The sequence below is a fragment of the Lynx rufus genome, unplaced genomic scaffold (genome assembly GCF_022079265.1).
Source record: "Lynx rufus isolate CCGP_SWC_20201006 ecotype Redwood Valley unplaced genomic scaffold, mLynRuf1.p SCAF_11, whole genome shotgun sequence".
Classification (NCBI taxonomy): domain Eukaryota; kingdom Metazoa; phylum Chordata; class Mammalia; order Carnivora; family Felidae; genus Lynx; species Lynx rufus.
Genome location: NW_025814825.1, coordinates 63,191,103 through 63,215,965, shown reverse-complemented (window position 1 = coordinate 63,215,965; position 24,863 = coordinate 63,191,103). Strand labels below are relative to the sequence as shown.

At 51.4% G+C, this 24,863-nt stretch overlaps 1 protein-coding gene across 2 annotated transcripts in view; it reads left to right on the top strand.

Moving 5' to 3' along the window:
- CUNH10orf90 (chromosome unknown C10orf90 homolog) overlaps window positions 1–21,070 on the top strand; it is a 217,676-nt gene extending 196,606 nt beyond the window's left edge. For both annotated transcript variants that reach the window (XM_047072756.1, XM_047072754.1), the window contains 5 exons: window positions 971–1,155; window positions 3,413–3,590; window positions 17,132–17,195; window positions 20,506–20,605; window positions 20,694–21,070. In XM_047072756.1, the coding sequence (XP_046928712.1) occupies window positions 971–1,155; window positions 3,413–3,590; window positions 17,132–17,195; window positions 20,506–20,605; window positions 20,694–20,732 (566 nt within the window). In that variant the 3' untranslated portion in view covers window positions 20,733–21,070. The remainder of the gene's footprint in view (window positions 1–970; window positions 1,156–3,412; window positions 3,591–17,131; window positions 17,196–20,505; window positions 20,606–20,693) is intronic.
- The last annotated feature ends 3,793 nt before the right edge of the window (window positions 21,071–24,863 follow it).

The window sequence follows — 24,863 nt, the reverse complement described above, 5'->3', positions numbered from 1 at the left end:
TGCTGTCATGACCCCATCCCGCCACCCGTGCTGCCCCCCGTGTGTGAAGTATGTTCTTGCTGCGGGAACACAAGAGTTGGCGGGATGGAACCTGCCTTGGGAAGAGGAGGCCTTCGTAAAGGCTCGGGGCTCAGCCTGGAGGTCGGAGGTCACTGGGTGCAGAATCAAAGGGGCTCTGTGGCCGTAGGAGGGGGTGCAGGTGAGGAGCGAGTAAGACACTGCAGAGCTTCAGAATTGGGGAGGCCTGGGGGGGCTGTGTATGGGGACAGTGTGGCGGGGGTGGGGGAGCTCACACAGGAAGCGCGGGCTAGCACGAGACTGAAGGGGCGTTGTGTCCCTGGCAGCAGCCTTGGTCAGTGAGAGCTCGGTGAACATACGTTAATCCCTCCTTCCCCACGCCAGAGGCTGCCCTGTGAGTCAAGGCCTCCCCTGACCTCTTCCACGGGGAGGATGTCGAAAGGGCCGGAGGAGGTGGCCAGATCCAGCACTGAGAGAGAGAGAATTCCAATTATAAATGGGAAGCCAGTGGTAGTCCCTGGCAAATGAAGGGGGAGGGATAAATAATTGAATACCGCTTTTCCGTCTCACATCATTAGTGTAGCAAACAGAAGATAAATTAATACGCTGCCCCCAAACGACTGAGCTGTGATAATTGTACACACTTAATGTGAAGCACAGAGTGGAAAAGTTTCTTTTTCTTATGAACAAAGGCATTTTGAACCCTGGAAGCCAGGGGACTACCTCCATGGGGTAATTAACCGGTCGTGAAGTCTGGCTGCCTGGAGACCTTCCTCCCCGTGACCAGGGCAGCTGGGGAGTCTAGGGAGGCACGATCTCGTCAGCTTCACGAGGCCCATTAGTGACCTACTGGTGTCTTCTCTCGAAATTGTCTTCTGTGTCTAATGGCACCGAGAAGCCAGGCAAAAATCCTGCTGCCCCTCTAAATGGAATTCTCAATCTTCTCTCCCAGGAGATTACAAGTGCTGCGACTTGGTTGTAAAAATAAAGGAGTGCAGGAAGAGGGAGGAGCCTGAGCCAGCGCCCCCCGAGCCAGCGCCCCCCGAGCCAGCGCCCCCCGAGCGACCAGAGACCCCTGACCTGTCAGAAGACTGTTCTGAGTATCAGCAAACACCTGCAGGTTCCTTGACCTTGCAGGTAAGGCCTTCTGTGCACCCCGGCTTGATCCCCACCAAGGGCAGACCTTTCCCTGGGGAGTGCGTGGGGGGCCCGATCTTACTTCCGCTTCTGACCCTGGAGCCTTGACCCCACCCCTTCATAATGGCTCTGTGATTCTGGCCAGGTCCCCTAACCTTTCTGGGCCTCCGTTTCACGGTGTGAGTAATGGAGAAACGATACCTATTCCGCTGAGCTAGAGTGAGGATTGCATAATATCCATAGTGACAATGGTCACAGCAATGACTGCATTTATTGAGCGGTTCTGAGTGACGCTGAGCGGGCATCTTCCCAGCACCCCTCATGAAGCAGGGGTCCCTACAATCCCGTCTGCATGTAAGGACATTCAGCTTTGGAAAGATTAAAGAGGTTGCTCTAAATCACACGGCCACAGGCTCAAGGATATGAAAGCTTTCCTTTGGTGTCTCTTTCGGGTTGTGGTTGTTGACGTAATATGTATGCTTTTTTTAAAGTTCAGAATTACAGAGATATGAACATGAGAAGGGCACACAAATAAGACAAAGCCTCCGTTAACGGCGTGTCACATAGTGGGGCACACCTTCTAGGCAGGCACTTGATACGTTATAAACCTCCCTGCAGATGTGGACATGGTGCCATCGGCTGGTCCCTGCACCCCTGGGGCCCTCGGTAGGTCCATGGCGGGAGACTCTGGATGCCCCCAAAGCAGCCACGCTGGGCCCCTAAGCTGTCCCCAGGGGCTACCTCTGCAGGCCCCAGTGCGTCATAGAGAACGACCAGCCGAGAAGATTCCTTCCCGGGCACAGCTGCCAGGGCCTCATCCGTGACACAGATGGAACCTGAGCTGCCCTCCCCCGGGAACCCGGGCAGAGGAGGAGTCGGGCAGAGGAACGGGTCAGACACGGCAGCACGTCCCGAGGGTCTTTGCTGAGAACCTACTATGTGCAGAGCTCAGGGTAGCGGCTGCGAAGGATACGGTGGGGGTAAGACACGGCCCCCGCCCTCCAGGAGCTCACGGCCCAGCATGGCCAGCAGTGTGTGCAAATCACTTGTACCAGGCGGTCTGTGAAGTGCCACGATGCTCAGGGTGAACGGGGAGCCCCAGCGGCTGGAACTCTGACTGACGGGCGTGGCTGGCGTGTTACTCCAGGCCCAGGAACCACCTGAACCGAGGTGATCAAGGAGTAGCAAGTTAAGAGCACGAAAGGCAGCGTGGGAAAAACGTAGGGGTCTCTCAGCTGAGGGTCACCGTGGGATCCGCCGGTGAGCCTCAGGTTTTCTATCTGTCAAATGGGAATATATTCCCTGCCTTTCACAAGCTATGTGGGGATTCCCCGACACAGTGAAGCCACATAAACCATCAGAATGCAGCGGCGGTGGTCACTCTTTTCCAGCAGACCTGGGGAGGTGGCTTAGTGCACGCGTGGAGGTGGGAGGACAGTGAGGGATGTGGCTGAGCTGGAAACGTGGGCATGCCGACCCCGTCTCTGGAGCTTGCGGGGCCGTTTTGCATAGGCAAAGATACCTTGCCAACATTTTCTTCCTGGAAGGAGACGCTGTTCCCGTTAGCCAAGATTACTGTTTCTGCTCAACAGGCACATATTTCACGCTGGGTGGATGATCTAGGTCTGTGCCTGAGGTTTCCAACCCCCAGCAGAAGCAAGTGACTCATAATGCCTTCATTCCTTCCCCACCCATGGAATATGGAGTTTAGGGCCCTCAGGTCTGGGTCTGTTGGAAAGCGAATGAGTTGACAGAGAGAAGGAATGCCTTTGCACTCACAACCTTACTGCCGGTTGGTAGTCATGCTTGACGCTGGCCAGGACTGACCACCAGGCCCCATACCATCAACATGTCTGTGATGGTCTTTACACGAGGCCCCGGAAAAAAGTTGTGGTGTGCTCGCACGCTGGGGCTATCGGTCTTTGAGCATTGTACTTTTTTTTTTTTTAAAGAAGTTTATTTATTACCTTTATTTTTGAGCGAGAGAGTGAGAGCAGGGAAGGGGCAGAGAGAGAGAGGGAGAGAGAGAAAGAATCCCAAGGGGGCTCTGCACTGTCAGCACAGAGCCTGATGCGGGGCTTGGGCTTATGAACCGTGAGATCATGACCCGAGCCGAAGTCAGGTGCTTAACCAACTGAGCCACCCAGGCGCGCCCCGAGTGTTGTACTTTTGATCAGGTTCTTGACCAAATCAGAAGGATATATTGCCGTTCTGGGTCCCTTCTCTTAACAATAAGATGTTCTCTCGCTGCAATTAGGAAGCGCTGGAGGTCCGTAAACCCCAGTTCATCTCTCGCTCACAAGAACGGCTGAAGAAGCTTGAACACATGATACAGCAGAGAAAAGCCCAGCGGAAGGAGAACCTAGCGCAGAAGCAGAGTGTCTTTCCTGTCCGCGCCGACAAGAAGCAGTTCACGGTTCCCCACCCTCTCAGCGGTAAGCTGCAGGTGGCTTGGGGGGGTGGCAGTGGGACGGGGTGTCTGGGAGGACCAGGACCTTCATCCAAGGTGATGATGCACATGATACCCCTGACACGCACAGGACGCGGGTTTGTGCCGCACATCCAAACCTCCGTGTTGTCCTGAAGCCTGCCCTGGGAGCCAGCCCGTGGCGGGAGCTGATACAGGGTGCTGAATTCAGCAGAACCAGCTTGGGACACAGATTTACCACTACAGCTGGGAAGGAAGCCACATAACTCTAGCAGCCAGGGTAGCAAGTTCAAATTCTTGGCTCCTAACAGACATTTGCGAGAGATCCCCTTTGCCCTTCGTAGATTGCAAAACAGATCTCAGGGTGAGAGGTTGACTCCAGCTTGTCTACATCAACATTTGTCATCCTGAAACCCCCTTTCCTGCTGTGAGTGCAGAGCGCGGATGGCCAGCTTTCCCCCCCACGGTGTAGCCAGTGTCAGGCTGGCCCCGTGAGGGGCGGCACTCGAACGCTCATTAGACGGGGGGTTCTCCGGAATCTCCTCTGGGCCAGGCACCATGCTGGGAGGTGGGGATAGCACAGTGAGCCAGACTAGACTTGGTCCTTCCTTCATGGAGCTTATAAACAGACTATTAAACCAGGAAGAATAACAGGAAGGCTTGAGGGCAACAGTGGAGACATCGGAGCCCATACTGATGGCCTGCCAACTCAAATCTTAAAATCTGGAGGCCTGGGGAAACCTCCATTTTATTCCTTTGGATAGAGGAACAAGATCTTTCTTCCTAGGAAAACGTTCTGGCCCCCAGGAGGTGAAATCATGCATATAAATCTGGATAAAAGTCCTCTAGGGAAATAACCATATTCAATAAAATGCAGCTTCGCAAACATTACCAAGATCCTTCGGGGGAGCCTGGGCGACGGAGGACACAGGGTGTTATCCCAGAATTCCTGCTCACCTCCGCAGTGCCCGTGGACAGGCTATCTCCTTCATCCACCCGGGGCGCTGCGGGTCCTAAGACCCAGGCAAGGATGCGTCCTTCTTGTGTAGAGGATTCAGGAAAACACCTGCTGCTGTTTCCCAGTGTGCTTAAAAAAAGAGAAAAAAAAAAAAAGTCGACAAAATGAATGTGCGGAAAGTTCCCCTCTTTGAACATGTGTCTCACATTTTCAAGCTGCCTGGCAGATCCAGGCTGCATTTGGGCGTGTTCCCCCAGGGACCAGAATCTCTGGCTCGACAGAGAGAAACCTAGGTTCGGTGCAGACTTCTCAAGTTACTACGAGGAACCAGCCATCGGCCACCAGTGGGAGCCCCCCCCACCGCCGCCCCGGGGACTTTGACGTCTCCCCTTGTCTGGAGAAGGGCTACGGGGGTGCTCATGATGTGCGGGCCGGCTGGCCTTGATAGTTTTGAAGATCCTGCTTGTTCAAAATGGTTAAGTTAACAAATATGTTGCCAACAAACATAGAGCAATGCCACTGTAGAGCCCAACAGAGCCACATACAAAAGACGGCATCCGATCAGCTTCCTTTTTAATCAGTCCCGTCCTTTGCGTAGGAAGAGATGGAAGGCCAGAGACGCTCAGGAGCTTCTTCTGGGCGGGGCTGTTCAGCAGCAGTAGAGCTGGGGTTCTCATCCTCGGGGCCAGCTACCTACTGGCTGTGCCACACTGTGGGTGCCGAATGGTCTAGAACCACCATCATCTCAAATATTAGGGAGATGCCCGTCGGTCATCCCTAGGGCTGCTTTAAGAAGTGACCACAGGCCGGGAGCGCCTGGGCGGCTCAGTCGGTGAAGCATCCGACTTCGGCTCAGGTCATGATCTCAGGGTTCGTGAGTTCGAGCCCCGCGTCGGGCTCCGTGCTGACGGCTCAGAGCCTGGAGCCTGCTTGGGATTCTGCGTCTCCCTTCTCTCTGCCCCTCCCTTGCTTGTGCTCTCTCTCTCTCAAAAATAAATAAACATTAAAAAAAAAAAAAAAACCTTTAAAAAAGTGACCACAGGCTGGTTGGCTAAAATAATAGGAATTTAATCTCTCAGAGTCTGGAAGCCAAAAGTCCAAAATTAAGGTGTCTAAAATGATTGGGTTTTTTTTTTGGAGGCTCAGAGGGAGAATTCATGGCTATGCCCCTGTCCTCGCTTCTGGTGGCTTCTGGCAATCCTTGGCTTATAGATGCATCACTGCTTTCTCTGCCTCCATTTTCACATGGCCTTCTCCCCTTGTCTATGTGTCTTTGCAAATTTCCTCATCTTAGAAAGACATGAGTCACTGGAGCAGGGTCCACCCTAATCCAGTATGACCTCATTTTCACTTGCATACTTCTGCAAAGACCCTATTTCTGAGTTAAGTCACAATCACAGACTGGGTGGGGGGTGAGATTTGAACATATATTTTTGGGGAGACGTAATTCTACCCACTACAGTATCCAACTGTGGTGTTTTCCCCTAAGCAGGTCTCCTTACAAGGTCACATTGAATGAAATATACGTACTTTTTCATTTAGAGAGAGAGAGACAGAGATCGAGTGGGGGAGGAGGCAGAAGGGGGGGAGAGAGGGAGAGAGAGAGAGAGAGAGAGAGAGAGAGATCGAGTGAGGGAGGGGGCAGAAGGGGAGAGAGAGAGAGAGAGAGAGATCGAGTGAGGGAGGGGGCAGAAGGGGAGAGAGAGAGAGAGAGAGAGATCGAGTGAGGGAGGGGGCAGAAGGGGAGAGAGAGAGAGAGAGAGAGAGAGAGAGAGAGAGAGTCTTAAGCAGGCTCTATGCTTAGCTCAGAGCCCAATGTGGGGCTTGATCCCGAGATTCCCCGGGATCATGACCTCAGCAGAAATCAAGAGTTGGACGCTCAGCCTACTGGGCCACCCAGGCGCCCCTAAATGAAATCTTTAAAGGATATTTAGATCATTTAAATATTCAAATATTCAAAATATATTTACAATTTTAAATCTATACATTTACGAATATATTTAAATATTCACGTGAACATTTTAAAATCGTATGTAATAGAAGGTGATCAGACCCAGTCCACAGCTTTAAATCACCGAAGCACCCTTCGTAGTCCCCCAGTTCTGAGCTCGCCCCAGCAGCTAGGATGCCGTGGGCAGGACTTTGGGGCATGGATTTTATGGCCGTTCTGCTCGTCCCTGCGGTATTTATGTGTCGATGAGAGCTTCAGGCTCCTGTTTGTTTGTGTTGGGTCAAGTGAAATCAGACAACTTCTGAAACCAGAGCCTCGTGTGAGCTGGGGCAAGTGAGAGGAAGTGTTTAAGCCCCGTGAAACGAGTCTCCGTTGCACATCTTGCCTTCCGCCTGTCCGCTGGCAAGATGCTAAAAGTGAGATGAAGATGTCTTTCTTCCAGGCGAAATTAGTTAACAGGTCATATGCGTGCACGAACTCCGGCTACGGCTTCAAGACGGCGGTTAGAAGGAGGACTCGGGTTTGCTTTCTGAGCTGGGGTCGCTGCCTCCCGGCGGGGTCTGCCCAGGACAGACCGGAGAGGCGCGGGTGGGCGCTCTGTTGGCAGAAAGACACCTGCTCCGGCAGCGGCCGCCCCAGGAAGCGCCTGACCTGCAGGGACTATTACGGCGAAGGCCGGGGTGGGGGGGGGGGGGCGCAATGCGGCTTCCTGTTGACCCTTGGATTCTGAGCAGTTGTGAGGCCTCAGGGCGGGGACAAGCGTGTACGTGCATGTGTGTGCACACGTGTGTGAGCGTTATCGGGGCTCCCTCTTTGTAGACGGGGATTTTCGTGGACAGCTGAGACTAGAGAGCCACAAGGACGTGGCATTATAAAGGCCCTGCCTACAGCCCGGCCTGTCTTTACTGTCTCGCCGGCTGGAGTTTGAATTCTCAAAGTGAGGACGCGTCCGCTTGCTCGCCGGGAGCCTCCTGGGCCACCTCTCGGTGGGCTGTGGCAAGTGACATGAAAAGCCTTTTCATCCACCTGTTAGTAAGCCTTTCTCGAGAACCCGCTGTGTGCCCAGTACAGTCCCAGGTCTCGCGGGCCTCCCCACCTCGTAGGGAAAGGGTGCAGGCGATACTTGGGGCTGGGGGTGCCTTCTGATGGGGAGACCTCGGAGCCGCGCTGGGATAGGTAGAGACCGCGCACGGTGGTGCGGGGTGGGGGTGGGTGAGGGTGTAACGTCACAGCAGAGAGAATTGTCAGGGTGTCAGTTTGGCTAGGACTAGACTGCCAAGTGGGGGTGCAGATCGAGGGGGGTGACCATAGATGCCGCTTCCAAATCGGAAGCCCCAGGCGGGTCATGGTAGGCAGTCCCAGGGCAGGGCAGTGGGATGCGGGATGATGGCAACTGGGCAGAATGGATACACTGCGGTGACTGTTGAAGTGTGGAGGAGAGAAGGGGAGAGAAGCAGCCGAAGGAGGAAGGCAGGAATCAGGCTTTGCTCTCGGCCTCTGAGGGTACAGACTCTCCCGTCTAAGGGCCTCCCCCCTCCCTTCCCCCGTCAGGGCTCTTTTGCCCACGTCACCATGGTTACCTAGGCTGTGGACCATCATCCCCATGCAGCCCCCTGGGTCCCGGGGGTCGGTCGTGTTCACGGGCCGACCCTCACCGGGCAATTGGAATGTTTCAGAATTAGTCCCTGCTTCCCCCTTGCAGGATGAATCTGGGGCGGGACGAACCGAAAGCATCAGGTATGGCGACCTCGGACATAGGGTGGGCTAGGTGGGTTGGCACCCACAGGCATAGACAGCACAGAACCTGTAGCTCGTAGGTGCGCAGTCAGCGGCAACCCTCACTATCCTCTGTGGACCCAGCCCAGAGCCTCCTGGATTTCACCCCTGCGACCGAGACCCCTCCTAGCCTGACTCTGCCCCCCTGCACCCAACCCTGCTCAGCTGGTCTCATTGGCTGTCCTTCCTTACCTCAGGGTCCCTAAACCCGCTGGTAGAAAGCTTATCTGTCTCTACTTGTCTCTGCCCTACAAAATCCAGCCTCTTCCTTAATCTCTTGCCCCCAAGGCTCTTCCTTCTGCCTCCTGCCGTGCCCGCCCTGGACCACGTGGTGATGCACACTTAGCTCTTTGTGAATCGCTGTGGCTGTGGCCCTCCCAGCTTGTCCCCGCAACCCGTGAATGTGTGGAAGACCCACGAGGAGTAGCCCCTTCTTCCATGAAGCTCTCCCTGATACTCCCATCCACTCCCCCGCCCCCTCCCTCTTCCATCTGAGCGCTCGTGGTCTTGCACCTCTCCGGATCCCCACCCTCCTGACCGTCTTCACTTTGGATTACGGTCCTGCGGGCGTGCTAGTCAAATCGCCCTAGATTGTAAATGCCGGTGGGCGCGCAGCCCTCCCGCGCCCGAATTAATCTGAATTGCATTATCCACACTTCCCAAGGTGATCCAAGTCAGAGCCATTCAAATCACAGACCAGCAGAGGGACGGAATTCTCCGGAAGGCGCTGCAGAATTCCTTCTCCAGCAGATCTGCCTTCAGTGATGATTCTTGGCTGGAGCGCGCATTAAAATTAATTTGCATTCCCAGAGCGTCGAGCTGGAGAAGTGACCCAGCAGATATGAGATGGCTGGGGAAGTCATCGCGGTAATAAAAATGTGCTGTTCATCACGCAGCTAGCTGAGCACCAGCCCCGTTGTCCCACGTCGTTGCCTGGTCTGATCTCGTGAATGTTTCTCCGTAAGACATCTGAATAAATATTTGGGGGTAGTTCTCCCGCCATTACTCACAAAGGAGTTTTTAAATGCGCTTATCAGATAAAAGTAATTGTTACTTCATCAGCCTGCAAAGAAAACAAGGAGCATGATTTAGCTAAAAGACTCTCCCTGGTTCAGAGATATTCCTTTTCTCGATTGCCTGGATTTTATTTTCCAAATGATTTCCCTCTTATCCCACAATGCAGTGCAGTAGTAAACCTTGCAGTGACACTGAGGACATAAATCTACTTGGCAATGAGAAGGAAAGTTTATTCATCATCTGTAAATCACCATATTTTGTGGTTCTTGAAAAAATCCTGGGAAACCCTGGAATTGGAGCAAACAATGACTCTCGTATCAACAGTTAATCTTTCAGACTTTCACCAACTGTTGCTGTCTTATGGGGAAGAGTGTGATTTGAGCCATTGTTAAAGTTCCTTTAAATGAGTAATTTAGGGGCGCCTGGGTGGCTCAGTCGGTTGGGAGTCCAACTTCGGCTCAGGTCACCATCTCGCGGTCCGTGAGTTCGAGCCCTGCGTCGGGCTCTGTGCTGACAGCTCGGAGCCTGGAGCCCGCTTCAGATTCTGTGTCCCCTCTCTCTGACCCTCCCCCATTCATGCCCTATCTCTCTCTGTCTCAAAAATAAATAAACGTTAAAAAAATTTTTTTAAAAATAAAAATAAATAAATGAGTAATTTAAACTTGCCTTTGAATACACACACCTTTTAAAGAAAACGTGGGGGCGAGTACACCAGGTTGTCTTTCTAATAGAGTTTAAATCCTCTAGCTACAAATAATAACTTTGAAAACAGCATTACAACTGTTAAAGGCACTGAGAAGTTGTGCAACAATGAAGACTGCTTACATTTGTTCAACCTTGTTTTCCCTAAACTTTTTTGTTTGTTTGTTTTTACCTTGGTATGCTTTGATCTACTTCTTGAGAGTTCACTCTGGAAATGTTGTTCTAGGAATCTTTGCTTATAGAAAGAACGACCATGGTTTGCTAAGGAAACCCCAACCAGAGTGTAAGTCTGCCGTTTCCCACAGCCACTTGGGACGGCGGGAGGGGGGCCTTACCCTCCTTGCTTGTATTCTTTTGGTCTAGCAGTGCCAGGAAGCAAGGGTGGAGGGCCGTGGGGACCTCTGGGCAGCAGACTGTGGTGCCGGCTTCGCAGTCTGTGTTCGGCTTTGCCCCACTGGGTGCTTGTGCGTTGACAGGCCCTGCCTAGACCGTGAGGGTTCCCCTGGCATCCGCACCAATGCCATCATGCTGGTACCCAGCACGATGTCCATCAGACAAGAGGAGCCAGGTAGTCCCTTTGGAAAGTATGTCACAAGCGTGACCGTGTGACATAATGGGAGAAGGAGGGGGCTTGTCTATACCAAGAGCTCAGACAGGAGTGATGCAGGGGAGAGACCTCGCGGACACAGGCTCGCCTTCCTCTGTGGTCCCCGTGGCTTTTGTGGGAGCCAACAGAGAGCCTTGGGGCCCCTTTATCCTTTGCTGGGTCTTTGAGGAGTGATGAAGTAATAAATGGAAATTTGTCTTTGGCTTCAGGGATGGAGTGTGGATGGAAAGGAGCAGGGGTGTTGGGGGGGTGGTGAGAAAGCAAACAGAGTACAAGAAATCCACCCCCCTTGTCCTCAAGGGGTTTCGTGCCACTTGGGGTAAGAGCTGGTCTGGCAGACAGCTGGAAACCAAGTCTAGAGCCACGTCGGAAAAGCCCCTGAGGGCTTGTGCTGCTGCTTTTGGTCCGAGTTCAGGATCTGACCAGGGAATTGCGTAAAGACTCCATTTATCTCCAAAACTGTTCTTAATAGACATGTTTGACCTGGGGATCTGTTTCCTTCAGCTGGGGGAGCCGGAGCTGTGGTCCCCGGACCCCGTCTGCGCCATGTTGAATCAAGAGTTCTCCCATCACAGGGAGCCTGGGTGGCTCAGTCAGTTGCGTGCCCGACTCTTGGTTTCGACTCAGGTCACGATCTCCCGGTTGGTGAGCTCGAGCCCCACATCGGGCTCTGCACTGTGCAGATCCTGCTTGGGATTCTGTCTCCCTCTCTCTCTGTCCTTTCCCCCACTCACTTTCTACCTCTCTTTCAAAAAAAAGAAAGAAAGAAAAGAAAAGAAACTTAAAAAAAAAAAAGAGTTCAGTTATGAAGATCCGCCTGCGTTCTCGGTGAGCCCTTCTCATCACCGTGCCATCGCCGCACTCAGGCTCTGAACTCGGGGGTGAATCTCTGTGCAGGAGCTGAGCTCTCCAAGAAGAGAACGAGTGAGTCTTCTCTAACCAGGAGGCTTCGTACTCTGCTTCTCACACTGAGCCTGCAAAGAGAAACGGATGATCCCCGGAGACCTCTGGTTTATTTTTCATTTCTGAATGTTGTATGCCTTCGCCAGAAGGATCTGAGAGCCTCACTACACTCGCACACTCTGATAGCAGCCTCTCTGTTGTGTGGCCGGGTGGTGATTGGGACGAGCATCGCTTTCACTTAAATGCCAGTATCTGGGCCGCGTCCACCACCTTCCGGGCCCCCGGAGCAGGCTGTTCACGGTGTGGAACTGTCATTCAGAGCTGGATTCCACCGAAGGCTAGAACAGATCTGAGAAAAATGGGAAACGGTTATCCAGCCCAAGACTTCATCATCTCAAGAGCACTTCGGAAGCAAGCCGCCTAAGAGTCTTTCCAGTTGTTGCCTTTGTCCGGTGTGATGTGTATCATTTAATTTCTGGAGGGCTAATTAGTCCAAGCGAGCCCCCTTTGCTGTTGCCTCTGTCAAGCAGATTAGAGGTCCCATTGAAGGGAGCTGGATAGAAATGAGGCGCAAGTAATGAGATTCAACTCTTGAAAACCACCATGTGATTATTCCAGCGGCCGGAGGCTCAGCTGCTCATTGGCTCTGAACAGCTCACTGGCAAAATGAGCAGCCTTGTGATCTCAGAACACGAGATTTGGGGGGCCTTTTTTTTAGAGAACATCCTCGGAGATGTTGCCCCCAAACATACCCCATTTTCATTCCTTTTGGGAGGCCCTGTCTCTAATAGAAGGTTCTGAGAGGTGTAGACTTGGTGTCTACACTCCAAAGTGGTTTGTTGGCTCCCTGCTGGATTCTCTCCAACAGGCATCCCTTGGTTTTGGTGTTTCTAAGGTAAGGGAAGCAAGTGCCTGGAGGGTTCTTCAGAGTGCTCAGGGTGACTGCAGAAAATGAGCTTCTGGGAGGGCATCGTAGTAATAAATCCAGTGTGAACTTGATTATCATTTAGATTACTTGTTCAATAGGGAAAATGAAGCTTTGCAATCAGAGCGGTAGATGAGGGCTCTGTGCGCACAGGAAAAAGAACCCCAGCCCCATAAACAACCAATCTGCTGGCGTCTGGGTGATCCTTGCTGCCTCCTGGCAATACTGAGAGCCCCCTGAATGTGGAGTCCACCCATCTGTGTGTGTGTGTGTGTGTGTGTGTGTGTGTGTGTTCACATGTAGGAGGTGAGGGCTGTAATAAACACCCACAGGTATTTATAGAGATTGACGGGGTATTGGGGCTCAGCTCTGACTCAGCTGCTCTCCCAGAGCAGCCTCCGAAGCACCAAAATCTTGGTAGCTGGTTATTGGCTGATTTTGAAACAGGTAAGGGCTGAAGCATGTCTGGCCTTGCAAATTAAATGATCAACACAGGCCCTATGGCTCGGTTACGGTAATGAGCCAGACACAAGAGATTGGGAGTGGGGGGGGGGGGGGCGCAGGCGCGACTTTCTAGAAATACAGAAATGGGCAATTTACCTTAGTCATTTTATTGAAAAAACTGAAAACAAACCCCAAACTTCCTCGATTTGAATGTTAATGAGAAGTGACTACAGCCATGGTTTTCTTTCCTCTGTATCAGTGAGTTAGAACAACAAAGCTTCAAGGAAAATCCATAAAAGACCAGTAAGCAGGCTGAAAATTGTGCTCGCCCGTCACTTTAATTTCATAAAGGCAGAATTTTCATTCCAAGAGAACGGATAGATGCGATTTCGCTGTATTTTTGAGCAAAGCTCATGCAGGATGGTTTCTATTCCCTGAAATGAGGTCCCAGACGGGTCCCCTGCACCTGTCCTTGTAAAACCATCTCTGGCTGCAGGCGGGTCCCAGTGGGGCTGCCTCATTCCTCTCCACCGTTGGGGACAGCTCTTCCTTTTTCAACATTCGGCTTAACTGTCTGCTGCTCGGAAGTCTCCCCCAGAGCCCTGGACCCCACACAGACCCTCGGTTCTGGCCCCTAAAGGCCTCATTTATCTGGCTCTCACCCTGGGCTTAGTTCCCCGGGTGTCTCACCAGAGCGCCGAAGAGGTGAAAGCATTAACAGTCATCACATGAATGGCCAGTCCAGCGCACAGCCTGGGCGTCACCCTGATTCCTCTCTGCACCTCACTTTGCACATGGGCAGTGTCCCTGAGGCTGGAGACCACCTGCTTCCTGGCCCCGGGAGCACCGCCGTTTCCAGGATCCCCCCCCAAGTGCCTGATCTGCTCCCTTCGGCCTGTTTGTACCTCCTCCACCTGGTTTGTGTATGAACAGCCACCGGTCGTCTCCTAACAACACACGTCGGATCTCCTGTGTGAACCCCACGTGGCTCTCTGTCTCTCTCACTGTGGAGAAAAAGCCCCTAAAAACAGGCCTGCAGAGCACAGTACGGATGCCTCCCAGTTTGTGTGCACGTTAGCATCACCTGGAGCTTGGGGTTCACGTTTCCAATGCCCACGCGCGGGCATCGTGGTCAAAGCCCCCTGGTGGTTGTCAAGGGTGACCTGGGGGGAGAATGTTGCTGTCTTTGATCTTGGGCCAGCCACTGGCCTGACGTCACCTCGCGCCTCGTGCCCTCCTCCCTCCCTCTTTGGTTCCCACCAGGCCTCCCCACTGCTGGTCTTGTGGCCATTTGGGTTGTGGTTTAAATACCTCCTCCCCCGAGGGGCCCTCCCGACCGCCCCGGCCCCCCTCTACCATGTGGCCATCAGAGCACTTGCCTGATTCTTTGTGGCCAGTTTGTAAATTATCTGGCCCCCCCCCTCCACAAATGAAATTCATGCTGGCAGGATCCTACCTACTTTTGTTTTCTTCTGAGCCTCCCCTGGTGACGTAGGAGTTGCTCATTAGATGTAGGAGGAAGGAGGATAAGAAAAACAAAGGTTGGGTGCATCTCATGGGAAGGGAGCTGGCACTCATCAGGATGCCCCAAAATATGGATTCTGCAGTACGAATTAGCAGCAGTGTTCTGAGGTCAAGAGCCTGTGTGGACGGGGCTGGACTGATTCGGGCTGAAACCCAGCTCTTTGAAGTCTGATTACCTGGACGCTAAAGCCCAAAAAAATCACGCGCATGTCACAGGGTTGGTGTGCAGGTCAGGGGAGATCAGGTTGGAAGGCGTCCAGTGAACCCTAGCGGTCCTGCTGTAAATAACAACGTGGACCCCTCGGATGTGACACACGGCTCTCAAAGTGCCAGGCCGGGCTCTGTTCGCCCCGGTGAGGTTGGGAGCCATTAGCGACACCCTTGTTTTATTTCACACAACTTCCTCCAGGGGCATAGACCTGCCGCCTCTCTCTTCCCTCCCCACCAGAACAAAAGGTCTCACCGTTCATCCGATGTGTTTGGTGCTGTTAGGAAAACTCAAGTCAGCAGCCGAGGAGCAGACACTTTCCTAAAGCGTGGGTGGAGCCCACCAGCTGGGGCGCGCCCTCTTGGACGGAGCCCTGCTTGTTTTTTGTACCTAACGGGGCTGCTGGGCCCCGAATTCAAATTTCCGCAGAGGCACAGCAGGCCACGAAGAGTCCAGAAAACAAAACAGTGGAGGTGCCAAGGAGCTCGCATTTGCTTTTGTTTCCTCTTGGAAACAAAACCAAAGCTCCATTGTGGTATCAGGTGCTCTAAAGAAACAAGCTTTAAAAAAAAAAAAAAAAAAATCTGGTTTCCCAGAGGAGACGGCGTACAATTGGATTAAGATTGTAAAAAAAAAAGTCACAACTCCAATTTGTATTCGTATTCCCTTGGAACACTGTCTGTCTGTCCGTCTGTCTGTCTGGGTTGACCTCCCTCTACTCTTGAGCGGCTCCTGAGCGAGTGCTAATCCAGGTTTGAGGCTAATTTTTTGTAGAGGTTCCTTCTCCTCGCCTGAGTGGGAGTCTTCAACCAGTCATACAAGTGCTCACCCAAGCGCATAAGTGCCCACCTTGAGGTGCCACCCCCATTTCCTTGGGAAAGTGATTAGGTTGTGTCTGAGGCTCTCCACTCTGGTCTGGTCCTACCTGGAGCGAAGGCCAGGTGTGGGCTGCTGGGAGGCACCCTGGAGATCTTCGCGGTGATGTTGGCTGCTCCTTTACACTGGGGACATTTCCCTCTAGCTGGGAACATTCTTCTGATTGTTTTGACCCCTCTCGTATTTCTTCTCTGAGTCTTCCCTTTGAAGCTTAGCAATGGTGCCATTTTTTCTTCTGCGTTGAGTAACCAGACAGACTGCAAGCTCAGCCACTGTGTTGTTTGCAACTTGTAAACCAGTACCAGTGTTTTCTTTCTCCAGAGGGGACAAATTTGTTAGCATCCCTCTCTTCACCCACCCCCCTTCGTGTATATTCATGGAAAATTCTGTAAGCCCGAGAAGTCTTGCGTGGCTCTACTGAGTGAGGGGATAGATCCACATGGAGATTAATAGAGACACATGGGGTCTTTGCTGGGGATCCCAAGGAGCCCCTTTCAACTGTGTGACACTTAGCTAGGATGCTGCGTCGTGCGCCTGCTTTGCTCAATGGAAGGGGTAAACTGGTCACTGTCTAGGTGTTTCAGAAAGCGTGGCAGCTTCTCAGCTGTAACTCCATGTAACACGTACCCCAAGAGTATTTTTGCGTGACCGACTCTTGGTTAATCCATAGGGTGGAGAGCATCGTGGGGATTTAAGTTATTGCAAAAAGGTACATATACGCTGTTTTGAAAACATACATACTACTTTTGGGGCGCCTGGGTGGCTCAGTCGGTTAAGCGTCCAACTCTTGCTTTCAGCTCGGGTCACGATCTCACGGTTTGTGAGTTCGAGCCTTGCGTTGGGCTGTGTGCTGACAGTGCAGAGCCTGCTTGGGGATCTCCCTCTTGCCCTCTTTTTCTGCCCCGCCTGCGTGCACACGCGCTCTCTCTCTCTCTCTCAAAATAAATAAATAAACCGTAAAATACGTACCACTTTTAATGTACAAACCTCATTGTAATTAGTAATATGTATTTACACTGAAAACATTCCAGACTCATAGTGATTCTCAGTCACTGTGCACTTTCTCAAAGGACCCTAGACAGGCGTTCCTACTATGTTGTTGTCCGTTGCCTTTCCGACTCTAAAAAGGGGTATTCCCGCCGTGAGAATGGATTCAGAGGCTGAATGTCCCTGAGGGGCGGGGGCCCACTTATGAGTATCAACCCCTGCTCTCAAAATGCTCCAGTGATAGCTGGGAGACTTCCTTGTCCTCAGAGGTACCAAAAACCTAGTGTGGAGATCTTTTGTGGGTGAAATGACCAGACACCCGTACCCAAGGTGACCCTGAAGCACGTTTTGGGGCCACCGTAGCACTGCCCCCCGCACCCTAGGAATGTTGCTAGATGAAGCACACGAAGGAGTCACTGTCTACAAGGTATGTTAGACGCTGACCTTGTACTTCATGCCCGCGTTTAACTGTCATCAAGACCAACCTGCTGGTTGTCAGTTTCAGTCTGTTTGTGGTATGTGAGTGTCCACTGAGCCCTGCAGTGTTTGTGACAGGTGGGGGCTTAGACTGAGGCTCAATAACCAAGTGCGTCCTGGGCCCACTGTAATGTTTCTCTAGAAATGTGCGATAGCCATAGCTTCTGAAACTAATCTTTCTGTTTCTTTCCAGATAACTTGTTCAAACCCAAAGAAAGGTACATTTCGGAGAAGGAGATGCACCTGCGATCTAAAAGGTACTTGGTGGTGGTTGGAGGTCAAGAAGTTGTGGGGGAAGATGGCGGAGTGGGGGGGCCGACGCATCCAAGTGCCGTCCAGAGCGGCCATTGTTGTCAGCTCTGCCTCTAAGGTCTGAGGTCTTCTTGGCCGTGAATTTGAGAAGCTGGCTGAAAGAAGTGCGTTTGTCCAATCGCACCTCGGAACGTTAATGCCGTTCTTGGAAAAGCCTCGGGAAAGCGGTGGGTCTTGGCTTCTGAACTGATCCGGTAACTGGTGTCTGAGAGATCCCCAGGCTCGTAATGGGAGCGCTTCTGCACGCTCTCATCGTCTCTGTGGGCAGGAGCCGTCGGTTGCGGTGCACCTTTGAAGGTAATTTCGGGAGGAGGACAGAGGTGGTTTCTCCTGAGGGCCTGGACGGTGGCGGAGCCTGCCGAAGGGAGTCCAAACTTGGAGGCCGCTGGCGTGTGGGAGCCCGCAAAGCCACAGAGGGCCACGCGCTGGGTGTTCCCGCTGTTCCATCCCCGGCGGGCTTGGAGGCCTCACTGTCCACAAGCTAGCTCTCCCTGTTCTGTGTGGCTGGTTGCTGCCCTAGACCCCTACTAATTCTCACCCACCTGCTGCACACAAAGGGGGCCATTCTTTCTGAGCCCCGGGCCTCGTCACCAAAATGTTATAACTCGGCAGTGTCGGCCAAGTTCGTGCCAGTAAAATGTCATCAGTTTATCATAAAGTATCTAGCGCTGGGAGGAGCTGTAATAATTAAACCAAACTGATAGTGTGCTGAGAGAAACTACGGAAATAGGAAGAATGTGTTTCTCCACGGCCCAGGCACAGCATTTCTGCTTTTACCATGACTGTATCGCTTCTGTGATAATTAGCCAACTTCGGCATCTGCAGGGAACCCCTTTGTAAGTGAAAACGTGCAAGGGAGGAGAAAGGGGGCCATCCCATTAGCAACCTGGTTCACCGCCTTCTAGCCAGGGGTTTACAGGGCCGCTGGGTTTTCAGACTTGCTGTTTTAGAAGTGTAGGGTTGTGTATACCCTCAGGCCAAAAGTATTCCTTTTTCAATTCAGTGAAAAAATTCAGCCAACTCTCTCCCTCCCAGTCTCCAAACCCCAAACTGCTATTATGGAGCCTTGCAATTAAAATGATAGAGCTCAAGGCGGCACTCATGGTGGACAGGATCGTCCTATCGTTTTACGAAAAAGGAAACTGAGGTTCGGAGAGGACACACAAGCCAGGTTGAGGTGCCTCCCCTGGAAGGAGTCAGTGCTGGGGTTTTCACTCTGTGCCCTGAATGGGCTCTGACCCTGGCCCTCAGTCCTCAGTCTCACCAGAGCTTTCTTTTCTTTTGTTTTCTTTGTTAGTAGTTTTTATCTTAAAAACTCAAACAGTGGAGATGAAACTACAGTCCCCCATGACCAACTGTCTTCCCCCCACATCACGTCCCTGCACCCAGGCCTTTCTTCAGAGACCCACGGTTATCAGCTGTCTGTGTGTCCTTTCTGTGCCTGAAAATAGACTTTTATTTGTACATCTACAATTATCCATTTTTTACAATTTTTTTTTTACGTTTTATTTATTTTTGATAGAGACAGAGCACAAGTGGGGGAGGGGCAGAGAGAGGGGGAGACCCAGAATCCGAAGCAGGCTCCAGGCTCCGAGCTGTCAGCACAGAGCCCGACGCGGGGCTCCAACTCACAAACCGCGAGATCATGACCTGAGCCGAAGTCGGACGCTTAACTGACTGAGCCACCCAGGCGCCCCTACAATTGTCCAATTTTTAACCATAAATGGCATCATATTATATATATTTTTTCCATAGCCTTTTTTCACTTTATGTCTGCGGGGTCTTTCTATGTCAAAAGATACAGTTATGGATGATTTTCCTCATTCACTTAAATATCTGCCACGGGGTGCATCGTATGGATATACCGTAGGTTATTTAGAAAGTCCTTTTAACAAAATACTGCATCCAGGCCCCTAGGAGTGAGACCCGGAATTTTTATCTGAAATTGCCCACATGATTCAGATGGTTGGTGTCAGGAAGACGGTCTCTGTGCATCTGAAGGGATTTCCACCATGGAACTTTGGGACATTCAGCTTGCCTGCTGATTCCTTACAGCCCTCTCCCTGGCCCTTTCTAGAATAGTTCCTGGATATGGCAACCGTGTGTTCATTTATTCATTCAAACCGTGTCAACGGCATAAGCTTTTCCCAGACGTTTTCTGCTACCTGGTCGGGGGACAGTGCTGTGTAGGGATGGACAGACCAAGGTTCAAAGCCCAGCCCATCCTCCAGCTGACAGACTTCACACGAGTCTCCCGGCCTCGCTGGGGCTCGGGTTCCTCGTTCCTATGGAAGCAGGACACTGCGTGCCTCTCTCGACTGTTGTGACGATTGAGAACATTCACGTCAGGTGGTCAGCCCGGTGCTCAGAAACCAAGATAACGTCACCTGCTAATTTTGTCATCATTAATGTTTTTATACTTCGTTAATTATTATTTTAACAGTGGAACCGATTAAACAAATTTTGTCTGGCTTTCAGACATGAAAGAACATGACAAAAAGGTGTTGATCCACGTACCATGTATCTAGCAAAACCCAAAAGCCCAGGCGCAGCCGCTCTACTGTGTCTGTGGATTCTCACAGAAATATTGTTTGGTGTCAGTATGCAAACAGCTCCCGCTAGGAGGTAGGAAGGAAGGGTCCAGAAGAAGGTCTCTTGGGCCCCACTTCCCTTGAAAACTCCTCACTTTACACCAGGACAAGAGCATAATACGTATGCCTGAGACGTATTTGGAAGCAGTTTGATTAGGAAGGCATCAGGTTAAGAGGTAAATACACATTTGTGTGTGTGTGTTATTCCAGCACAATTCCTGTTACTTCCATGTATTCAGCGCTCTGTTTCTAAGTCACAGGAAGGTAAAAAAAAATTGTAGGAAAATGGTACCTGGGGCAAGTTTACACGGAGGGGCAAAGCAGTAGGTTTGGAATCTCTCGCTTTAAACAAGCATGTCTTAGACAGTGGGAGGGGGAGGTGGCAAAGAAGGGACGGTCACTCCCACAGCTGGCTTCTCAGCTTTGACCCAGGGTCGGGGGGGGGGGTGCTGCCCACTGGTGATGTCCCAGCTTCCACCGCCTGTTCTGGAGACAGAGCCGGTAGGGCAGCGCTGGGTCCGGGCGCCTCCCGGCTCCGAGACGGCCCCTCTGCAGCTGGGCTCCTCTTTGTAGAGGGAGAGCCTGCCGACAAGACAGGACACAGCTCCCCCACAGGCACACGTTGTCTTGCTACCATTCCACAGGTTTTCTGAATCTGTTTCAGAATCTATAATAACTTGCCGGAAGTTAAAAGGAAAAAAGAAGAACAAAAGAAAAGAGTGATCTTACAGAGTAACAGACTCCGTGCTGAAGTCTTCAAAAAGGTAATGGCCTGGCCCCAGCAGGTGTGATGTGTGCGTGGCTCACAGATGCTGAACCTGAACTTCACATGTTTGTCTCCTGCTTCCCTAGCAATTACTGGACCAGCTGCTTCAAAGGAACGCGGTCTAAACACAGGCCGCCCTGCTGACCCCCTACCTGGACCCGAGATGACTTCAAACGCTGGATCAACCATTAAACGTAGCATCATCTTCATGAAATGAAAACTTATTGTATTTTGGATTTTTTTTTTTTCAGAAAGGAAAACCTAGCTTCCTGAATTGCTTACCCAAACTACACAAGAACAGTAACCCTTGAGGAAATGGGTCCCCAGACTCTAGAGGGGTGACCGGTGGGATGCAAACCTCTAGACACAGCCCCTTCATTTTTCCACTTTGGGACTTACTTTTAGATTTGGAGTTTCAGCCACATCCCACCGGGGTGGTGGGGGGAGGCCTTATCCGTTCACATGGGCCTAGATCCCGGGGGGTTATTGGTTTTGTTTTGTTTTTTAAATCAAATTTGGGGACCTAAATCTATCACTTTTTAAGTATCAATCCCAACTTTTGCCAGTTCTGCAAACTCCAAGTTAGCACCCATTATTCTTCAAAATTCCCTGGCTGTGTGGGCCACAGAATGCTAGAAGCTGACCTTGGAAGGTAGTGGGCGCTCTGCCAGAGGCCAGGGGCACACAGCCTTCTCCTCTGTGACCTGGGGTGGCCAGGGCACCCTCACTACCCCACCCCGCTCTGAGTCCTCCTCTAGAAAAAGACTCTGTTTCCACAGAAGCCAGGAGAGCAGAATTGGTGGGAAAAAAATTATAGGTGACCTCAGTGTTTACCACAAAGCCCCCCTCCTCCCAAAACAAAAGCCGGCCGGGTCGCCAAAAATGGCCCGATGGCTCCAGCTGTGCCGTCTGTCCTTCCAACGATTGACATTGTTCAATATTTATAAATGTGTGTTCGGGGAGTTAAGAACCTAACTAGTTTTTATCAAAAATGGAAATAAATGCAGTTATTACAAAAATTAAAGTATCGCTGTTGTGTATTCTGCTTTATAAACCGAGCAGCCTCTATGAATGACACTCGGTGAGAAATGGCCTCTGACCTGCTCCTCTAACCGCCCCAGCGCCCAGGTCAGGAGCCCCGTGCTTCCTGATGCCCGGGGGAGGAAGGTCGTCCCCAGAGAGCAGGCTTGGGAGAAGCCAGGCCCTGCCGGCACCCCTGTCCCCATCCTTCCTCCAATATTGCATAGACCATCCCCTTTTCTGGAACGCCTTTCATTTCTGTATCTGCCAGAAAACTGCTTAAAAACCCCAGATTCTCTCCTGACACCGTCCCCTCTGCCCTGCCCTCCGGGATGAATTGGTGCTTTGTCCTTTGGGGGCATTGTATCAGAACCCACCAGCCGGAGACGATCGAACAACATGGTCAGGAGAAGACTCCGGATTCAGGTCTTGGCTGCACTGCTCCCCGGTCTGTGCCCTTAGGCAAGGGTGTCGGTCTGGATCCAGTCAGGAGAGAGAAACCACACGGCAACTCGGACGGACGGGGAAGCATGATGTCCACAACCATTTACCATAACGGGACTGGAGTAACGAGGGATTGGTGAGTGAGACGTCAAGGAAACTCGGAAGTGTGCAGGTGGCAGCGACAGTGTCCTGGAAGGAGCAGATAGGATGCAGAGGGATGATTGTGGCTCCACAGGTGACAGGCGTTCCTGCGATGCCCTGCTGATGGATCTGGTTGAAAATCCTCCCTCTGGAACTTTCCAGAAGCCGGATCTCTAAGATGCACAGGGAGCCATGTTACTTTGCTCTGGTACTGCCTGGGGGGGGAAGCTGGGGAAGCAGCCACAGCCTGACCCGCAGGAGCCCGCTGAGCAAACTGCCCCAGGCCTAGAAGGCGGCACCCTTCTCTCCCACAGTGTCTCAGTCTCCTTTACCGACAAAGCTTAGCGTTGTGCCCGCGAGCGGAGGGAAAACACAGGGCCCAGATTCACTTCAACGGAGCAGGCAAGAAGGGCAGCTTCGCCAGGGCAAGAGGACAGAGGCGAACGCTGGCCCAGCACGTTCCTTAGCCCAGCCTCAGTTTCCTCACCTATAAAACGGAGAAAACGTCACCTCCTCGCGGTCGTTATGGGAACGGAGTCATCCGTGGGAATAAGGTGCTCGGAAGCGAAGCGTGCCCGACCCGAAGCAAGCATACCCCGAGTGTGTCCTGTCACGCGGATGCAGAAGTGGAGACCTTGGGCGCAGGGGCCGTGAGTTGTTCTTTCCCATCATGCCTCAGCTTGGCGCTAAGGTGTGTTGGAAAGACCGTTAACTTTGTGGGTTGCTGCAGCAACAGTCAGTCCTACAAAGAGGATGCTTCGCAAGCTTACTTTTTCTCTCAAGCTCTTCTCCCCCTTAGAAACAACTTCAACAGTGTGGTTGATGCTTACCCTTGAGGTTAATTCCGGCTTCCTTGAACTTCCAAGATGGTACACTGAATTTCTATTCACATTTAGTGCTCTTTTAAATAGTTTAGGTCAAATCTACATTAGTTCAGGACAGTCTTTCTCAGGTAAAGATCCTGCCACACCTTTTCTTATTTTCCTTTAATATCTTCAGAGAGTCTCCCAAGCTTTTCCTAGCCAAAAATTTAAATTCAGGGTCCAACCACTTCTAGACTGTTCTCCGACACTTTCTGAGAACTGGGTTTATGTCACCTAACAACCAAGTATCTCAGAGTTCCTAGGTGGATCCACCTTCCGAAAGTTGCCCATGAAGAGCTTACCCCCTCTGCAAACCTGATGCCAAGTCTTAAAATGTAAGCAGTAAGTTTGGGGCACCTGGGAGGCTCAGTCGGTTAAGTGTCCAGCTCTTGACTTGGGCTCAGGTTATGATCTTACGTTTGTAAGCTTGAGCCCCACCTCCGACTCTGAGCTGATGGTGCAGAGCCTGCTTGGGATTCTGTCTCCCTCTCTCTCTCTCTGCCCCTCCCCTGCTTGCTCTCTCTTTCTCTCTCGAAATAAATAAAAATAAACTTAAATATATATGTATATATTTAAACATATAATGTATATAAACACACACACACACACACATACATACACACAATAAGTAAAAGTCAACTTGGGATTGAATGCCATTGAATGAGGTATTTCTGAGGACACTTCTTAACTAAGCAGCCTGAGGTGGAGTTCTGGGTAATTCTGAGGAATTTGTAATGTCTGGCTGGAGTTGATCTTTTCTCTGGACAGCCAGCTCAGGACAAGGCTACATAAAAACGTCCCGGTTTCTGCTGAACTGCATTTTTTTTTCCTTTTGTTTTTGTTTGTCTTGTAACGCTGATGAGTAAATTTCAGATATCCAGCATTTCCTTTCTGTTCTAATAAGGTTATAATGGAAACACAATCATGTTATAATAAATATGGGCGTAAAGGCTTGAATCATAACAGCCATCCCTTCTATTTCTCTCAGAATGGGTTGCTCACTTTCTGGGTTCTCTTATTAAAATCAGACCTCAGGAAAGACTTTAATGATTTTGAAATTCTAAGTAGCATCTACCTTTGTATCTTCAGTGATCAAATCTGTTCTGGAGCTGATTTCTTTCTCTTTTTTTTAATGTTTATTTATTTTTTGGAGAGAGAGAGAGAGAGAGAGAGAGAAGGCAGGGGAGGGCCAGAGAGAGAGGGAGACACAGAATCCGAAGCAGGCTCCAGGCTCCGAGCTGGGGCTCGAACTCACGAACCGGGAGATCATGACCTGAGCCAACATTGGACGCTCAACCGAGTAAGCCACCCAGGTGCCCCTGGAGCTGATGTCTCTACCGCTGAGCGTACTTTGGGTTCTGGCGTGGAACTGCTTTCCAGTGATACAGCAGGGGGCAGGAGCTGAAGACTCGTAGCCGATATCCGTGAGCTCGAACCAAGCTGCATTGGCAATAACTTGAGAGGGACAGACGGTAACAGGACCAGCCCGTCTCACTGTGGTCTCCATGACTTCATGTCGAAGGAGAAATTCCTATTTCGGTATTTATCCTCTCTGCCAGCTGGTAATGGAATAATGGAAAAACAATTGCCTTGGTTTTCTTAGCCAGCCTCTATTGCCAACCAAACTTCCTGGAAGCTGTGTGCTCCCCGAGTGAGTCAGCAAATGCTTGCTCAGATGAAACGAGGCTCTTTGAAAGAACTATTTGTGAAACGCCAGTTGCTGAAGAGCGGTTGAAAACCCCATTCCTTAGGCAGTTCTCCAATTTCGACGCTAGGGGTAAAAATCGC